The following is a 17,477-nucleotide window of genomic DNA, read 5'->3' as shown; positions in this document are numbered from 1 at the left end:
ATTCAACTCAAGCTGGCTTCAAATCACATCGTAGTCATTCGCTAATCTGTACAACAACAACGCAAGAGCCACTACAGATTCTAACGATACATGGCCGTAGATAAATGCTACATATTCGAACCATGAGCTCTGTCCACTTCTCGTTGCTCAATTGCCTTTATAGCGTCGAACACGTCACCCAACGCGATCCAACCAAAGCTCGTACACCCGAACGCATCCTCAACCCTCGAAACTTGCCACGCTGCCCATGCTTGAGCTAGCCAGTTCTTCAGAACCGCATCCTCCTGTGCCTCTTCGTCCTCGTTGTCTTCTACTGACGACGGTAGTGGAGTATTGTCTATCAGACCGGCTCTGATACCCTTCACCAAACCCTCTGTCTGCTCTCGTAACTTTGCCATGCATTCCTTCCTACGGTTCTTCTGCGAACACTTCGCCACAATTGTACCAACGATAGCCTCTTCCTCGGAAAGCATGGACAACCGATGGGTAGAAATCGTGTTGTTGGCGCACGTCGACGCGAGGTCGACGACGTAGCTGTTGAGGAGTTCTACGGCTGGTCCAACGAAAGCGCTGTCGGGTTCGACGTCTATGAATTGTGCCACACGGTTCTTGACGGCGTCGTTCCATGGATCGTCATACTCCTCGTTCTCCATGCAGAGCTTCGCAAACACCTCGTCCAAGTCGGCCTCGGGTGTATGCCCCAATTGGCGATTGAACTCGAAGTTGCCCCCGTCCACGTTCAGATCAGGAAGGGTCACGGCGCGGAAAAGTCTTCCTATGGCCTTTTCGCTCTGGTAATAATTCGCCGTATCCTTCAGGTCGACCGTCTCCGGTGCATTCCAATCGGGCTTCGCACTGAACTTCAGGAAGGGGATAGCTTTGGCCGACACAGGGTTCCCGCTCTTCGGGTAATCAACAGCATTGCTGTGGAGTTCGCATAGCGAAAGGCAGTCGGGGTCGAAAATCCCTTGGGGGCTTTGGTCGGCGATGATGAGCCAGTTGATGGCAACAAGTCCGATGATCTGCGTACATCAATCATAAGGTGTCAGCGTTGTACTATACAGAATATGGATAAATAAACCTACATCGCTGTTGATATAATCCGCGACAAAGTCTGCGATATCGTGTATTGTGCTCCGACGGTCCAGAATCCTCTTCACCGCTGGATCATAATTTGCCGGATGGTAGTTCTTCGGAGGCATAAGCTCTCGCAGGGTTGTGACGTTGTAAAGGTCCCCGTCTAGGTCCCCTCCACCGAGGCCAGTATATACCGGCCTAGTACCTATGTATAGCTTAATATAAGGGCAACTCGAAAGAGAAGTTGGCTTGACGCGCACCTTGGATAGAAAATACCAGAGTATTTGCGAGAGGCTCACGCAGGTAGATACTTCCGTGTGGTGGTTTAACAGCCGTCAGAACTTGGACATCCCCAGGATGTATCGTTGGGGACCTCGAGACCATCACCCGCCCTTCCAAGTAAAACGCTTCACCATCCGGAAGACGGATATAAGCGTATACTTCTTTCTCGCGCAACCAGCCGTGTATGTCGGCCACGCCGACGAGAGTCCATCCATGACGATCAAGAGGAATCCTCGCATGGTGTTTGAGGTCTCGAAGGATATGATGGACGGTGAAGTCGTTCACTCGGTGAAAGAAACTATCATCGGGAGGTGCCTCGACATGAAGTTTAGAGAGGCTGAGAAATATGGAGGGAAGACGATACGAGGTTCCTAGACCGTACGCTTCCATGATTTCAGCCAGTCCACGGAGCGAGCGAGAGGCCTTGTGAACCTGCGTGATCGCCCTCGTCTGTAGCCTGTCGAACACCCGGTACGGAACACCAAGGGCTTCGAGGATCATGATCAATGGACGATTGAGGTAGTATTTGCTCGGCCTGTCGAAAGCCTGGGCGATCTCGACGTCCAACGACTCAGGTGCCTCGAACTTGATCATTGAAGGTCGTACGCAGATAGCGTTGCCGCGTAATCTGGGGTCGACGGTGACTACGCCTTTGCTCCCTTGGAAGCGCACCTGGAAAGCGCCTGGGTGAGTTGTCAGTCGTCGGAAGGCTCGTTTCCCACTGTCCTTTAAGGTCTTGGAGATGGCTTTTGCCATGGCTCGTGAGAGTGTGCCTACTCCTTCCGTGAAGCACCATTGGCCGCGTTTGATGTCCTCCAGGAGAAATACCTCCTCTGCCCGGACAACGATGGACGGATCCGTCGCGGTGAATGCCTGAGATATACGGGCACCGTAGCGGGCAGGGCAGTAGATGAGCTGCCGGTCGTATTTCAGATTATCAAACTGCCCGAGTCCCCTGATGATGTTCTCGACGCGCAATTCTGGCCTCTCCGGGTCATCGAGGACGAACCAGACAGTATGAGACTTGAGTGCAGACTGCGAGTACCCCAGAAAGCGGAATTTGCGTCCCGCGACTACCATTCCTTCATGGAGAATGCGCGTGATCCAGGAGTTGATGAACAACGGCCCGTCAATATCCCTATTACTTCGGTATTGGAGGCGGTTCTCGTCCATGAAGCTAACGCGAAGGAAACAATCGTGGTCCTTGGGATACATGCGCATAACTCGGTTCGAACGCTCGGGAAGGGGGCCTTCGAGAGCCATTATTGTAGGCGTGACGGCGATGTGGAACGATTCAAAGACGCCCGGGTCATTGAGGAACGGCGAAGGTGGTATCTCCGGCATTGATTCGATGAGCTGCGCTTCCATGCGTCGGTAGTAGTTAAAGAATGACTCAACGGGGAGGTCCTGGTTCGAACCCCACATGTCAATTTTGAGCCGTGCGCTGAAGCGTCGGAGAAGGTCGGCAGCGTAAAGGGGACCCATGTCTTGTTCAAGAGAGAGGATACGTGATCGGATGTCCAGGATATCGCGAAGACTGGCGACAAGGCTGCGTAACATGCTCTCCACTTGGAAAGCAACGCGCCAATGGACATGCTTGATCCATCTCTCGTACTTCCTGAAGTTTAAAAGAGAGAAAAGTCCTAGGTTCGTAACAGGGGCGGGAAAGGAGTGTGGAGCCACGTCAGGGCGTCGAAGACGGACTTTCGAGCAGAGATATTGGAACAGCTCGGGACCTCCGTGATCTCGACAGACCAAACGAATGGCTATAGATGTGTACGGGATGACGCGAGCGTGATGCGGATCGAGGGGATCGAAGGAGCAAAGGCGCTCGCTCTTGATCGCGTTGCGCTTGGTTCCTCTCGCGATCTGTTGGGCGAGCGAGATCTTCCGCTCGAAGGAAGGGGGCCTGAAAAGGCGGAGGAAAATGATGGGCTGTCCAGAGCGGTCGGAACCCGCCATACTGTGCTCGATATGCGATAGATGAATCACGATCGAATGTGTGTAGTCCTCTCCATACAGCTCGATGCGCATCTCACGACGTTCGCCGCCAAAGGTGAGACTGCAGTCCCAATCAAACGAACGCTCCCACTCGACGGAGTAACGGGACGGTCTATCCCTGGTCTCCCATCCGAACTGGATCATGGAAAGAGAGACTGTATTGATGTGCAGCTCTTCCTCCAGCTCTTGCTTTCGCCGAACGGCGTCGGCGTCGATATACGGTAACCGTGTGATATTCTGTACAGTGTCGGGTCGAGGGTCACTATTGCTCTGAGTGAACCATAACCTCCGTCCGTGGATGGAAATCTTGGTCGGAGCATGTTTACCCTCGACTTGCTCAAGAAAGAGTTCGCCGACTTCATACGTAGGGACGGTAAGAAAGCCGTAGCCTGCATGTTGACCTGGAATGGTCTTCGAGGGGATCAAGTGTAGATCAAAATTTACAGGTACGCCAGTATGCTGCAGCAAGTAATCGTTATGAAGGACACCCGCGAGCTCGGCTTGGATTTGCCACAAGGCGCATTGGGGAATGTGCTTGATGTAGATCTCCATTGCTTTGCTCGTACAATCCGATCAGCAGGGCGATCTTGATGCATGTGATAGTGTGCTCACCAATGTACAGGGTCGAGCTTGACCTCGAGTAAGTGGATGTTTTCGGAATCCGTCCTGTCCTAAGCTGTCGACGCAATGTCGACGACAGTTGTGGTCAAGAGCAGAGGGATCCCAAGCCTGAGGATCAGGTGGCGTCCGAGCCTGCAGGACCTCGGTGCCTAGATCATGGTCCTAGATTTCCGGTTTCGTGGCAAACGTGCGGCTGGTCCGCCACTGCGGAAAGACGCGGTCTCGGAACTTGTGCCCGACAGCTATATCTTATCCTTGTTGAAGTTGTTGGCGTACACGTCTCACTCAAGCAATATCCAACAGGCTAGCACATTGCATGCTTTCTCTTCGCTATAGAGCGGCCGACTTAGCCTGCTAATCACCTGGCTATAGTCAAGTCAGCCCCCTGCGGACGTCAACAGCGACAACACCTCGCATATTGTTACGACGTGCTCAGGCTGTACAGGGCTGTACTACTATTCGTGACTCTGTCTCCTGCGAGCATGGGTGTCACAATTGCAGTCGTGTACGAAGGTAGCTTGTAAGCAGCTTGGCTTGTGTGTTTGCTTCGAACGCCTATGAGGCTGATATTACCTGCCCCCCCAACATCACTCCCACTCGACGCCACAAGCTCGCAGGGACTACCGATCGGACTGGGACCGCAGGCTATTCTATGAGGCCACAAGCAACACGCAGAGGGCCGACTCCCTATGACCAGAACATGGTAGCTGGGGTAAGATTCGGAAAATCTAGCATAATACGAGCATTGACATCATGCAAATACGAACTGATGGCTGGTTCGAGTAGCACTCTACATATGCTAGTTTTGGTAGCCTTGTCCTCTGCGTGTTGTACTCGAGCCAGCCATCGAGCCACTCCAGTATTCATGATACCTAAAGTGACTCCGAGTGTTTACAAGTGTAACGGCTGGGACGGAAGAAACTGTCTGATCTCGCGTCGCCCGGAAGCAAGCTTTTGCTCAATCACGTCCTGTAAGTGGCCATGGTCTTAAATCAACATAAAGAGAAACAGCCAACCGGTCAATCTCTCACCACATCGAATATGAACCTATTTCGTTCAAATTCTGCCCGGATCCAAGCAATAGTTTCCTTTCTGGCTGGACTGCTGGGGATAGCTGGCTCGGAGACATATCAGCTACCGTAAAACGCAGTATCAATTGACATGAAATACCTCTGGATGCACGTATAGCGTAGCGATATAGATTTAATGCCTCCTGCCTGAGAATAAAGTGCTTCAGAGTTGGCTGGAACATGGGCGTTCGCGACACAGCCGCGACGCGCTTCGCAGGCGCCACAATATGGAGTAACCGGACACATGCCTATTTTGGACAGGCTACTTGTCCTTCTCTCAGCGGTCGCCGTCCAGCGCGGTGCCTATACCCTCGACAAACCCGACAGCTCCTCCTTGTCCTCCTCCAATCTCTACCTACATCTCTCCACAACATATAGAATCAAACAAAACAATGGCCCCTGCGGAAAATGGTGCCCAGCCAGTCTCCTCTTCACCACCAGCTGCGGCAGACAGCTCGTCCAACAGCATCGTTGACGCAATGGAAAAAGTCCAGTTGCAAGCACCCCAATCATCCGAAGAAAGACTTCCAGACCCATCACGCCCTTTCATTCTCTACACACGTCCGGAAGCCCTGCTTCTTTCCAAGTCACCGTTGGTGAAGCCGCCCGATGGCATGCCTGCTCTCAAAGAGTGGTTCGGGTACGTTATGACCTTCTTTGTCTTCACTACTCAATATTCATCCAAACTTTGATCTCAGCGATTGGACAGAACAATACAATGCGAGCAAGAAAGAGACCGAGCCTCAAAGCACAACTACAGCGATCAGGGACAGACGGTAAATATAGACATCCTCCAAAACATCGCATTTGCTGATATCCTTACTTTCTGTAGCTTTCGGCGTGACCAAGAGGATGGAGGCAAGGCTCACGTCTCTTTTTGTAAGACCTTCGCTGATAACTTCAATATTTCAGAGCCTCCGCCTCGGGCAACCTTCCGTTCTACACTTTCGCAGCCTTCGCAAATGGGCAACTTCAAGCATCAATCCATACGTACCGCCGAGCGAGACCGTGAACGTGACGGGGAGAAGGATAGGGATATTAGAGACAAGGAAGGGCATGAGAGGCTCAGAAATGTACGCCTCATGCCCCCTACCTCTGACTCTTACCTTACTCTCCTGCAGCTGTCGGACAAGTATGACCGTGACCGTCTCGCTCTTCCCGCCAATTCGACTCTACGAAACCGAGAGCGTGACTCTGCCCCTCATCTTTCTCCTGGCACCACCAGGGTCTCATCCCAGACAACACTCGGTACTAGTAATGGACGTCGCACAGATACAAGGGAGGTGACGAAACGTAAGCCCGGTGAATCCAGCGAAGATTGGCGGAAAGGTTCGTCTCACAATTTAAGCGGTTCACACCTTCACACACTGAAATAAGTCATTTTACAGGTCGCGAAGAGAGTGAGTTACAATCTTTCTTCTATGAAGTTATATTCTCCGACCCATCATCGTCCGAAACGCTGACACAAACTTGTCTTCAGGATCTGACACTCGCAAAGACCGAGAGGACCGAGACCGTCCTCGATCTAGGGTCCGTGATTCGTCAAAGGGCAGACGTGATCCCTCACCCTTACCCAAAAGAGATCGTGAACGCGACCGAGACGATAGGGACCGCGACCGCGATCGATATCGAGGGCGTGACGACGATCGTCGTCGGACTAAGGACGACAAGGATGATTACGTTCGTCGGGAGAGAGACCAAGACCGTGATACCGAAGATGGTAGACGATGGCGCGACGATGGCAAGAGGGAAGAGCGTATCGCTGCTCGTCGTGACCCGCGCGACCGCGACCCACGCGACAAGGACCGCGAACGTGACAAGGATCGGGCTAATGGCGAATCTGCCTGGGATACAGAGCGTCCACGCGACCGAGACCGTTGGGCTAACGGCGATGAACGTGATGCCCGCCCTCGACGAGTCAATGGGCGACGGGGGGCTAGCCGTGAGCGCGATGATAAAGAAGAGCGCAGGGAGAGGGAGCGTGAGAAGGAACCGGCGTGGATGGACACATACATACCTCCCAGTTCATCGGGTGGCATATTGGGAGGGAGGGCTGCAGACGGCGAACTTGATAGTATTCAGGCTTGGAAGAAGGGGATGAAGGAGAAGGAGGACAAGTCCAAGGGGAAGGAAAAGGTGGTGGAACAGGGCAGAGAGAAGAGCGAGAGTGACACGACACCCCAGCCGTCAAAGCAAGACGAAGCAGCAACGTCAACGCCTTCGTCTTCTGAAGGTCAATTAGACGAAATCCAACTCTTCAAGTTGATGATGAAGCGCGAAACGGAGAAGAAGAAAGGGTCTGGGTCAGAGGGTGCAACACCGGTCGCTCCACCTCCTGGCTTGGATGTTGGGGATACCTCATCTCCTTCAGCAGATGTTCCGCCCGGTAAGTTTTAATGGTTCGAAATGTTTCTTGGCACTGATTTTACCCTGCTTGAAGGTGTCTCTCAACTTCCGCCCTCGTCTGATCTCGCGAAAGTCTTTGCTTCAGCATCCTTAACTTCCAATTCGTCTCAACCCCTAACCTCAGCAAATGCGTCCTCCGAACCCTCATCTGCAATTTCGCGCTCTATAGTCTCCCCGACTAGTCCATCTAATCCTCACGAAACCCCGATGTCTCTCGTTACTGGCCTGAAAGCATCTACACCGTCTGCCGAAATGCCGCCCGCCGTCGGCTCACGTTTCTTCCCCCACCCCAATCCATCCGAAACTTCTGCCTCCCCTATCAGCGCTACTGAGAAAGCTCCTAGCGGCTTCATCAAGTCTCCTGCCCCTTCACAATTCAATCCGCCAGTGGGCTCTCGCCTACTCTCCTTAGGCTCGCGCACCTCGTCCGCTGCCTCCAGCTCTGTCAAGGGCCCCTCACTCAACCAGGGAGCTATCGGTACTCCCCCAATTTCGTCCCTCATTCCTTCGCACCAGACCCTCTCTCCTAACACATTCTCACCCGAAGCCGCCCGCTTTACATCGGAGGCAGATTTGCTCAACTCACACCTGCGTGGTGCTGCCTCGGACGCCCCTCGCTCACAGTCTGCTACCTTCGAAGAACGTGAAGCTGAAGCCTACGCGCGCGCGGAGGCCCTTCGTCGTCAAACCCTCGCTTCTCTTGGAGAACGGTCTCAGTATAGTCAACAGTCAGAGATTTATTCCGACTTTAGCAGCAATGGCGGCCAGGCGCATTATCAGACGAGCAGGCATAGTCCGTCGATTGACTCGATGTCCTCCGTGACTGGTCCAGCAGGCATGCAACCGAAGGGAAGCCGCTTCGCTAAGTTTTTCGACGGTAAATCTCGCGATGCCCAAGTCCCCGGAACAATGGGCAAGGGTCCGATCGGTTTAGGTCACTCTTCGCCGTCTCCTGGTCCTGTTCATCGGCAGGACTTTGGTATGCATGACAATTTTGGGGCTGTCAATATCGCAGAAAATCGGACCATGGAAGATCTCTTCGCGATGCTTCAAAATTCAACTCATGTACGTCCACTGCCTCAAATGTTGCTGCAAAGGCAAGCGTTCTGACCAATGAGATTTCACCGCAGGGACAACGAATCCCTCCTGCCAACCCCCTGAGCCAGCTATCGCCCCTTGGTCACGAACAATTCGCACGGACGCCCCAGCACCTTCAGGAATTGCAGTTTCATCAACAGCAGCAACAGCAGCAGTTACTGTTACAGCAGCAGCAGCAGCAGCAGCAGCAACAACAGCGGCAGCAACAGCAACAGCAACAACAGCAGTCAAACTACGTGAACGCCAGGAACCTCGATATTCTCTACGACAATCAACTCGACGATCGGAATTTCGTCCCTGACGGCATGGTGCCCGGTCTGCGCTCTGTCCCTCCCCCCAGGAGCAGAGACAATGGTGGTCCCATATTCCAAGACCAACTCGACGACTCCATGGCTTTCAACGTGCAGCCTCGTCTCCCCCAGCGCGGCGTAGAGCAGATGTTCGGAGGCGGTGGAGCGCCCGCCATGTACGCTCAGCAAGGCAATATGTCGCGCAACGCTTCCCTGTCCATGCAGCAACCCTTCCGGAACGGCAACTCTCCCGTTCAAACCCCTCTTCATGCTCCACCTCAGCAGCGTCTTCCGCCAGGTCTTGCCAACCTCGGAGGTCGCCCTCCACACGACCCGTCACAGTTTGTGAGTTCGGGGATGGGAATTGGTGGCGGATTACCCGGCAACAATGGTCTCATGCAACCACCTTTCAACAATCTCTCAGGTCCCGCTCCCTTTGGAGGACCGCAGATGCGCGGACCTCCCCCTGGCGCCCATCAGCTCCAGAACGCTTTGGGTCACAACGCACTCGCTGGACTGGGCCACCCAACCAAGATGGACATGCGAGGACCGACGCAGGCGCAAATCAACCAAGCTCAGCTGTTAGGCATGGGTAACGGCATGGGTGCTGGTGTTGGCGGACTCATGAGAGGACCAGGAGCCGGGTTCCCGCTGCAGCAACAAGGTCTCAATGCACAGATGCAAGGAACGAACATGGCGATGCGTCAGCAACAGCAACAGCAGCAGCAACATCAGGTTCCGCCGCATATGCTCCCACAGATGCTTCCCCCTCACTTGCAACAACAACTTCCCCCAGGCAGCACTTCTCAGCCGGCGCATGATCTGATGGCGTTGTTGATGGGTGGGCAGCGCAACTGATTCGACTGGCGTCGGTGTTCTCCAAACGGGCAGGCGCAATGGCCTTTCCTTCCTTCCTTCCTTCCTTTATCCCCCTTTTCTCGTCTCTTCATCCATCCGTTGTATATAAGATTTCTTTCCTTAATTCGTCTTCTCTTGGAAGTTTGTTTGCTCGTCGATTCCATTCTCGATTTCTCCTGTCGCCAGAATTTCTCGACCATTCCATTCGTTTATTTCATTTATCGTCACGTTTCCCCTCTGTGCAAGATTTTTGATATCTCCGCCGTGATCATATGAATGTACCATCTCCATCCAAGCAAATTCGGACTCCACCCAGTGTCACCCTCTCGCTTGGAAGAACATCCCATGATTCGGAGCCCTCGCAATCTGCGCTATATCCTCATAGGTATATGCTTCGTCGACGACGTCGGTCGCGTTCTTCAGACTTCACAGGTCGCACACTAGCCTGGTGGTGGGATGTGACGATGAAATGTATGGCCCAGTAAGGTTCAGGATATTCAGTTTCTTCAGCGGTCGCACATATGAACGTCCGAGAGTTACCGAGTTTCAGTTCGCGAAGGAGTTCTGCTTGCCAGTGAGTCCTGCAGTTATGTACAGTCGAGACTTCCGCTCCTACGATGACATCACGAGCCTGCAGGTGCAGGTACAGGACCAGATAACACAAAATAACACGCACTACAGTAGTAACCCCTCGCACCGCACCGTACACGCATCGTTGCGAGAAGTCAGGCTGACGAAAATTTTCACAGCTTGACCGCGCAGCAGACATGCTGCTCCTAGACCTCCTGAACCAGCTGCTTCTTGCATGCATGATTCTGCTAACTCTCGCTGAACTGGGATTGATCTTCGGACTTCGTCAAATAACTTAGTAGCCAAGAGTAGCCATTACATTGCAATCACTGTCAGGCCTCGAACGGGTCGAAAGCAACTTCCCAAAACGGGCGAGTTTCATATCTTGAGCCGGCGTGCTGTTTGAGTTTTTGAAACAGAGTGATCGAAGATACACGTATGCTTTTTATGCCTGAGATCTCATCGGGCTGGAAACGGCTGGGAATGGTTGGGGATATGCGATTGCCACGTACAGAACGTCCGAGCTGCTTCCGAGTCGTTCGATGACAGCTGGATGAACTTCAAGGGGTGCTCCTTTCCTCAGCTCTACGCACTAATTGCGATACGATGAATCACAGGATGAACGTAGCGGCAGTGACGCTCCCAAACAAGAAAAGCAAAATGCTGTAGGTTAATTTTGGCGGCCTTCCTTCCTCCTGCATATATATCGCATATATGCAGCGGTGGGAATGAGGAATGATGCGATAACTTACCCATCGGAGCGTGGCAGCGACTGCAACACGAGCACGCATCGGAATTTGGCCCAGCCCATTCGCACGAGCTGACGGCACCGTCACCGGGCGCAATCAGCGTTCCAAAAGCTCACAGAGGTTTAGGGACATCCACACCTCCTAGTGATCATGATGCGCGGTCCCCCTAACTTGAAGTACCTGCTGAGGAATACTTGGCGACGACGGCCCCACGAAAACTACGCTCGTTGCATGTGTTCGCGAGTCCAGAGTGTTCGCAATTCAAGATCAAAGCTCAGCGCTCGGTGCGCAGTGGCAAATCCGCCGGGATGGAAGTGTTGTTCGATTGTTCGATGGCGTATCTTTCTGATCACAAGTTTCTGTTTCTGCCACTCAGGCCACATACATACATACCCAGGCCAACCATAGTTTGGGGGATCATGAGCCTTCTTCACCGTACCGTGAGTCGTGACTTCCATTCACCGCCTTGCGCCGTGCGTTTCTCACCGGAGCAATAGGCAATAGCGATACTAGTACTGCACCCGCCTCCACCTCCTCAGAAGAACAGAAGAGCAAAGGCGTGTTCGGTGGTACTACCGACTTACAAGTTATATTTGAATCCCAGGGGATCACAGCCCAAAAGAAAGAAATGATCACTTGGACGCTGTTCTACAGCCTCAAGCCTCCACTCGTTCGGGGATCCGACCGGCCCAAGATGCGAGTCGGCCAGTGGATGAACCGTCGGACGGGCTTCGAATTCGAGTGGCGTGGGCGGGTTGGGGAACTTCGAGGGACGTGAACGATAGCGTCAGGTTATTTCCCGCTCGTGGTTCGCCATTGTTGGGTCGCCTCATGGCGAACTTTGTAGCGAGAGGGGGAAGAAAGGTCTCAAGGTGAAAGATGGTGGCTGACGGTGCCGTCGATGCCGCCGAGCGTCCACAGCGGAGACGGGGCTCGTCTATAACTGAATGGAGCTGGTCATTGTTATTGATGTCGGAGATGGTGAGATGAACGTCGTCGAGAGACTTGATCAGAAGGAATTGAAAGAGAGCAAGCGCCGCCCGTGCCCCGTACGTATCGGTGTTTTTGGATTAGTGTTTGCATTTTATATATATCTGCGCATGATCTTGTTCACTTCACGCATCGCATGTCGGCCGACGTTAATTGTTAATTCATGTAATATTGCTGCATGGAACAGTAGGCAACAGTCACAATCAGCGACAAGAAAAAGTCTTGGAGCTAGTCCGTATCTGATGCATGGACGACCCATGGCCAGGAAAGGACAGCGTCCGACCTTCGTTCTCCTCGGCTTTGGCGATGCATATTTGTGGCCCTCCCTCTACGCAAGTACTTGAGCATGTCAGGTGGAGGCGTGAGTATGAATCCGGAAGTGAGGCCAATACGGGAGGAATGTGATATCCGATAAGGCGTGACTGATGGGGGTGTTTGGGTGGGCAGCGAGAACAAGGCTGTCCCGTATAAGAGCGAAGATGGCGGTGCGAGAGGTTCGCCGGACCAGGACAAGACCAGCAGGCGAGAGTGTATTTCTATATGCGCGGTCTCAGAGACCCGAACTAGAACGCATAACTTTAGTCTCTAAATGCATTTTTCATTTCGGAAGCGCAGGCGAGAGACGTGCGTACCTCGAGCTTGAATTTTGGATGATGGAGCAGCGTTTCTGTAGTTGAACCTGGAAACGAAACGTCGTCGGCGTTCTGTATGACGATTCGAAGCGAGTAAGACGGGTGAGACGGTGAGTAAAGCCGGTGGAGAACGCATGCGAGAGCTGGATGGAGCAGGAGGGGAGCCCTTGGACTGCGTGGATGTTCCCGAACGATCAGAGCGATGGGCGAATCTGCTGTCGTGGACCTGCCTGCAGGCTGAGAACGTGGACTGTGAGTTCACACTGCGTATGCCGCTGATATGGCCGTGGAGATGAGGTATAGCAGTGGGCGCAAAGGACATAAGCGAAACACGCCTGGTGCGCATTGCGAGACCTGCCGCCCTCCTCTTGAAGACAGCGTCTGAGAAGACTTGCAGGATCCTATATTCTATTCCACAACCTCCGCCCTCTGGCTGCTCATAGATACGGATAGCTTGGGAGCGGACGGCCAGCTTCGGTGCTCGGCACACTCACCCTCTGCGGCTTCGACCACGGCTCGACGTTGGCCTCGATAGACAAGAGCACTCACCCAGTCCATTCTTTTTCGACACACTGATACATCCTAATATTGACCGACCCCTAATCGCACGACTGTGCGCACACTCACTCTGGTCGTCGTCCGAGCAATATTATCTATCTATCGCCAATTCGTGAGTGTCACGAGCGCTGAGGGGGTGCTGCAGACGGGGATAGGAGCTGACAGGCGGGCTTTGTGGTCTCAGATACGGATTGAAGCGGGGGAAGCAGACATATTGGGTGAGTGCGGTGTTGGACGATAGGCATATCGATGTTGGCGGTGCTGACGAGGACTGCAGTTGCTTACAGTCGGAAACAAGGTGAACAATGATCTACTCTGCTGTGCACTGTGGCCCATATCGTACGTAAGGGTCGCGACGGAGGGCTTGATCGATAGTATGATAGAGCAACGGCAGCTTCTATCGCCAAAAGCAGGCTATCCGTGTCCGGACCCCCGGCGCGGCCGTATTTGTTGCCTGCGTCCCTGTCCTCCCTCTTTCTCGTCTTCCACGACGTCCACGTCTCTTCCCTTCGCCCCCCGACGCTCCTTGTCCACGACGTATCATACCTCCTCCCTAACGATTTGCACGCTGATACGACTACGACATCGACGCCTCTTTACAGGTCGTTTCCCACACCATACTCTCCCTCCGTGTCGACTTCGCCATCGCACACACTCCTCCTTCCAAGCAATCTGCGTCCGACGCCCCACTTTATTCTCTTTACTTTTCAATTCGTGAGTCTTCTCCCGCTTCCCCAACCATGCCTTCGCGATCGGAGCGCTTTCCGAGGGTGGCGTATACTGAGCGGGCGGCCCGTCAGAGTGTTTGGTCGCTGTGTTTGCGCTCCGAGTTACATGAGCAGCCTCTGCTCTCGAGTCCTCTTCGCAGTTCTGCTTCCCGCCAGTCTGCGTGCGCACCGCCCTCCCTTCTCTCCCTCTTTTTTTCGCTCTTCTTCGGCTAAAAAATGTCTTCTATAATCTCTTCGTCTTCTCACAATCCCGTATATCACACTCGTGCCGATAATACTCTCCCTTCTCTTCCTTCCCTCGTGCCTGGTCGACCCTGCACCTCTAGTCCGCTCACCGTAATGTCCTCTTCCTCAGACAACACCGCCCTCGACATGAAAGACGTCACCGTCTCATCCTCCAAATCTTCCCGCTCGACCGCCTACCCGAAGAAGCGGCCATCTCCACATGGCATCTACAAGACCCGAAAACAGCAGCAGCAGCTGGCGAGCTCCCCCAACGTCCCTTCCGCCGTCGCCTGTCGTTCACCGCACGCCCTCAAGATGCAGCGTGAACAACAGCGCCAGCGCGACCAGCTCGTCGCCCACGCCGCTGTCACCCTCTGCCGGGAGGCCCCTCAAATGGAGGACGAATACCGGGACGAAATCCAGAATTACATGTACCAAATGGAGGTCAGTCATCTTTTTCAGTCGCAGACCTCCGCGGATCCTGACACCTCTCCAACAGCGCTACACAATGGGCTCCACCTCGTCTATGGACCAACAGCCAGAGATCAAGTGGCATATGCGTCCTTGTCTCGTCGAATTCCTCTTGGAGCTCCACTTCACTTTCCGCCTCCGCCCCGAAACGTTGTACCTCACCCTGAATGTCCTCGATCGCTACGTGTCTCGCCGAGTCGTCTACATCAAGCACTACCAGCTCGTCGGTTGCGCCGCCCTGTGGATCGCCGCGAAGTTTGAGGATGCGAAGGACCGGGTTCCATCCGTCTCCGAGCTCGTGCACTATTGCCGTAACGAGTACGACGAATCGGCGTTCATCCAGATGGAAGGCCACGTTCTCCAGACCATCCAGTGGAGTTTGGGCCATCCCACCGCCGAGGCCTGGTTGCGTATCTACTGCCGCAGCCCTCGTTCGGAGGAGATGCAAGTCCAGCACGTCGCCCGCTTTTTGATGGAAATTACTCTCTTTTATCGAGCATTCATCAAATTCCCAGCTTCGTCTATCGCACTCGGCTCCCTCATGCTCGCCCGCTTCCTGTGCGGCAAGCCTCGTCGCGTGTTCGAAGAGACCGAGGAGGCCTTTGACGTCGTGGAGGCCCTGGACCTTCAGCTCTCCAAACATGTGGAGGACCTGTCGGAAATCCTCGTCAAGAAGTACTCGTACGCGTTCTTCTCAAAGGCCGCGACGCTCGTCGTGCGGTTCTACATCGAAGGCGGCCATTTCGTTCGCGCAAAGTCCACCGTGACACCGCTCACGCCGAGCCGGACGAGTATGTCTGCATTCGGGACCCCGATGAGCGCGACGACGACCGCGTCCGACCTTTCAGACGAGATGCCCCAGACGCCGACCAGTCCTGCGTATTCGAACGATTCCTTCACGTGCGCGGCGGATGACAAGGAAAACGCTTCAAAGACGTTCGAGCCGGTTGTCAACAAGGTCAACGACAACCCGCCGGAGAAGTACTTGCCCCACGAATTCGTGACCATCAGTCGTCCGGTCCTCCACCCATACAACGCTGCCGCATCTCCACGGTCTTCGATGGTTGTATAATCATCCAAAATCACGTTCTTCTCTGTCGGCGGTCTGGACCATAATCTCCTTACCTGTCGACCATCCATCTCGCATAACCCTCCCGCAAAATGTATCATCAACACAGACACGCCGTCGTTGAACGCCAATCAACAGACGCAATATTTTTCTCTCTCTCGACTCATCTGCAATCTCCATCATCCATGCATCTCTCTTTTGCACTTTTCTCGGCTCTTTGGCACTCCCTCATCTATCAATTTTCCCCACCTTCTCGAGGGTGGATCGTTGAACAGGAGTCGAGGCTTCTCGCTGCAGCCGTCGATATTGGCGTATATTCTGGAGCTCACGTCTGCAATGTACTTCTATCGGGCTGCACTCCCTGGCCCCCCTCTTCGTTCAGGGTTTATCAATCGCACGCGACTCCCCCTTTTCTTTTCCTCTGCCTTCATCCATCTCTCCTCTCTCTCACATATGCAAACCTCTCATTTCTCTTTGGCTCTTATACATTCCTCATAGTCCCTACCGCGATGTTGAGGTCGACAGTCTTCATTCTAGTATCGTCTCGTTTAGTCGCGCACCTGTTATTTTATCTTATTCTTCACTTTACAGTACCTATTACCCACTTACCCACATTGTCCTTCAGCTTTCACACCCTTTTTCGTACTCGTCTTTTATATCCTCAGTACCCCACTCCCATCATCTATCGTCTCGAACACTCATACAATCATCTCACATCCTGTCCCAGTCGTTACACAAGCTTTCTGCATTGTCCATATTACCCCCCTTTTTTTACAGCTCATCCTTTTTGTTGCAACACCCCATCCTTTTTTCAACTTCAGCTTCAGTACCTACATTCTTTCGTCGTCGCATCAACTCTGCCTCTGTTCGTAGGGCCTATCCATCCTCCATCCCGTCTACTACCACTCGTCGTTTTCCAATAGCAAATCGTGTTCTATACTACTAGCTCCCTCGTCGCGTGATAGGCTGCTCTCGCCGTTCGAGATCCCTCAACTCCTGAACGCAAGGTCCAAGCTCCTCACGCCCTCGTGTCTCAAGACCCATACAAGGACCTCCGATCAGGAACGAACGTAGTCTTCACCGTGCGCGTGCGTTTTCTCCTCTTCACTTTCTCGAGCTAATGCTTTAATGGTATCCTTCCCTACTTCCCCTACCCATCGGCCCTCGCCCCTTTTCCTACCCCGGCCGGTCGGCGTGAACGTACTGACATACGCGGTCGTCAACCATCGGAATCGGGTCGTCATCTGAAGGCCAAAGCTGAGGCCCCGAAAGCGCTAGCGTCCGTCTCAGATCTCACCCTTGAAGCACCCGGCACCCTTGTGCTACACTACCTTCCATTCTACCGCTGTCAATCGTGTCTTTCCAATTGTTTTGGACGGTGGTTTATCGTCACCGGGTCGGGGTTTTGGGTTACTTACTTATCTTTTGACAGAATACAGAATACTATCAATGATTGGGGCTGCTCGAAGACCGGTTGGTCTGGCCAGTGACTGCGTGCGTACGCGTACGTGCATTCGAATTCGTGCATCGTGGCTGTGGGAGTTAGTTACAAGTGTATGTATGTACCCCTTGGATGTGGATGTGGATGTCAGACGGAACGAACCTGTTTCTAAACCTTGAGCTCGGTAAGCCCGCCCCTTACCTCGCCTCGACTCTCGAGCTCCTGACTTATCCGCCGTAGGCTAGCTAGCTGAAAAGACTAACATTCATATTCAACTCAGAGCCTGGTCACCTTCTCAGGTACGATCCATACCGTACCGTACCGGAGTTCTAGCCAGCTGG

The 17,477-nt window shown here is 53.5% G+C and overlaps 5 protein-coding genes across 5 annotated transcripts; 2 read left to right on the top strand and 3 right to left on the bottom strand.

The window, feature by feature from the left end:
- Positions 1–16: 16 nt before the first annotated feature.
- On the bottom strand, positions 17–4,335 carry STEHIDRAFT_117647 (RdRP-domain-containing protein). Its single transcript, XM_007298948.1, has 4 exons — positions 3,973–4,335; positions 1,338–3,914; positions 1,086–1,282; positions 17–1,022 (listed from the first exon to the last, which is right to left on the bottom strand). The coding sequence occupies exons 2-4, from the start codon at positions 3,910–3,912 to the stop codon at positions 108–110; spliced, it is 3,687 nt and encodes a 1,228-aa protein (XP_007299010.1). The 5' UTR covers positions 3,913–3,914; positions 3,973–4,335; the 3' UTR covers positions 17–107.
- Positions 4,336–4,688: 353 nt separating this feature from the next.
- STEHIDRAFT_117646 (uncharacterized protein) lies at positions 4,689–5,245 on the bottom strand. Its single transcript, XM_007298947.1, has 3 exons — positions 5,152–5,245; positions 5,013–5,095; positions 4,689–4,950 (listed from the first exon to the last, which is right to left on the bottom strand). The coding sequence occupies exons 1-3, from the start codon at positions 5,231–5,233 to the stop codon at positions 4,873–4,875; spliced, it is 243 nt and encodes an 80-aa protein (XP_007299009.1). The 5' UTR covers positions 5,234–5,245; the 3' UTR covers positions 4,689–4,872.
- Positions 5,246–5,385: 140 nt separating this feature from the next.
- Positions 5,386–10,017, top strand: STEHIDRAFT_143985 (uncharacterized protein). The gene is made up of 9 exons (XM_007298946.1): positions 5,386–5,691; positions 5,750–5,827; positions 5,884–5,909; positions 5,964–6,124; positions 6,173–6,380; positions 6,440–6,451; positions 6,532–7,437; positions 7,492–8,522; positions 8,588–10,017. Exons 1-9 carry the CDS (start codon positions 5,444–5,446, stop codon positions 9,701–9,703), a joined length of 3,786 nt encoding a protein of 1,261 aa, XP_007299008.1. The 5' UTR covers positions 5,386–5,443; the 3' UTR covers positions 9,704–10,017.
- A 1,621-nt stretch (positions 10,018–11,638) lies between these two features.
- Positions 11,639–12,117, bottom strand: STEHIDRAFT_117643 (uncharacterized protein). The gene has a single exon (XM_007298945.1). The coding sequence runs from the start codon at positions 11,853–11,855 to the stop codon at positions 11,679–11,681; it is 177 nt and encodes a 58-aa protein (XP_007299007.1). The 5' UTR covers positions 11,856–12,117; the 3' UTR covers positions 11,639–11,678.
- Positions 12,118–12,986: 869 nt separating this feature from the next.
- Positions 12,987–16,587, top strand: STEHIDRAFT_143983 (uncharacterized protein). The gene is made up of 5 exons (XM_007298944.1): positions 12,987–13,314; positions 13,387–13,420; positions 13,480–13,916; positions 14,286–14,599; positions 14,655–16,587. The coding sequence occupies exons 4-5, from the start codon at positions 14,303–14,305 to the stop codon at positions 15,696–15,698; spliced, it is 1,341 nt and encodes a 446-aa protein (XP_007299006.1). The 5' UTR covers positions 12,987–13,314; positions 13,387–13,420; positions 13,480–13,916; positions 14,286–14,302; the 3' UTR covers positions 15,699–16,587.
- The last annotated feature ends 890 nt before the right edge of the window (positions 16,588–17,477 follow it).

Source organism: Stereum hirsutum (genome assembly GCF_000264905.1).
Source record: "Stereum hirsutum FP-91666 SS1 unplaced genomic scaffold STEHIscaffold_1, whole genome shotgun sequence".
NCBI lineage: Eukaryota > Fungi > Basidiomycota > Agaricomycetes > Russulales > Stereaceae > Stereum > Stereum hirsutum.
This window is presented reverse-complemented; position numbering and strand designations above follow the sequence as displayed.

What these genes read in the sequence shown, in the direction of transcription:
- STEHIDRAFT_117647 (XM_007298948.1), bottom strand. Translation starts at nt 3,912, where the DNA reads ATGGAGATCTACATCAAGCACATTCCCCAATGCGCCTTGTGGCAAATC. An exon ending in TCTGGTATTTTCTATCCAAG is followed by an intron (nt 1,283 to 1,337) that starts GTGCGCGTCAAG and finishes AGCTATACATAG; the next exon opens with GTACTAGGCCGGTATATACT. An exon ending in CGGATTATATCAACAGCGAT is followed by an intron (nt 1,023 to 1,085) that starts GTAGGTTTATTT and finishes TGATGTACGCAG; the next exon opens with ATCATCGGACTTGTTGCCAT.
- STEHIDRAFT_117646 (XM_007298947.1), bottom strand. Translation starts at nt 5,233, where the DNA reads ATGTTCCAGCCAACTCTGAAGCACTTTATTCTCAGGCAGGAGGCATTA. An exon ending in CGCTATACGTGCATCCAGAG is followed by an intron (nt 5,096 to 5,151) that starts GTATTTCATGTC and finishes TCTCCGAGCCAG; the next exon opens with CTATCCCCAGCAGTCCAGCC. An exon ending in ATAGGTTCATATTCGATGTG is followed by an intron (nt 4,951 to 5,012) that starts GTGAGAGATTGA and finishes GGCCACTTACAG; the next exon opens with GACGTGATTGAGCAAAAGCT.
- STEHIDRAFT_143985 (XM_007298946.1), top strand. Translation starts at nt 5,444, where the DNA reads ATGGCCCCTGCGGAAAATGGTGCCCAGCCAGTCTCCTCTTCACCACCA. An exon ending in GGCATGAGAGGCTCAGAAAT is followed by an intron (nt 6,125 to 6,172) that starts GTACGCCTCATG and finishes ACTCTCCTGCAG; the next exon opens with CTGTCGGACAAGTATGACCG. An exon ending in TTCAGCAGATGTTCCGCCCG is followed by an intron (nt 7,438 to 7,491) that starts GTAAGTTTTAAT and finishes CCCTGCTTGAAG; the next exon opens with GTGTCTCTCAACTTCCGCCC.
- STEHIDRAFT_117643 (XM_007298945.1), bottom strand. Translation starts at nt 11,855, where the DNA reads ATGAGGCGACCCAACAATGGCGAACCACGAGCGGGAAATAACCTGACG.
- STEHIDRAFT_143983 (XM_007298944.1), top strand. Translation starts at nt 14,303, where the DNA reads ATGAAAGACGTCACCGTCTCATCCTCCAAATCTTCCCGCTCGACCGCC. An exon ending in ATTACATGTACCAAATGGAG is followed by an intron (nt 14,600 to 14,654) that starts GTCAGTCATCTT and finishes CCTCTCCAACAG; the next exon opens with CGCTACACAATGGGCTCCAC.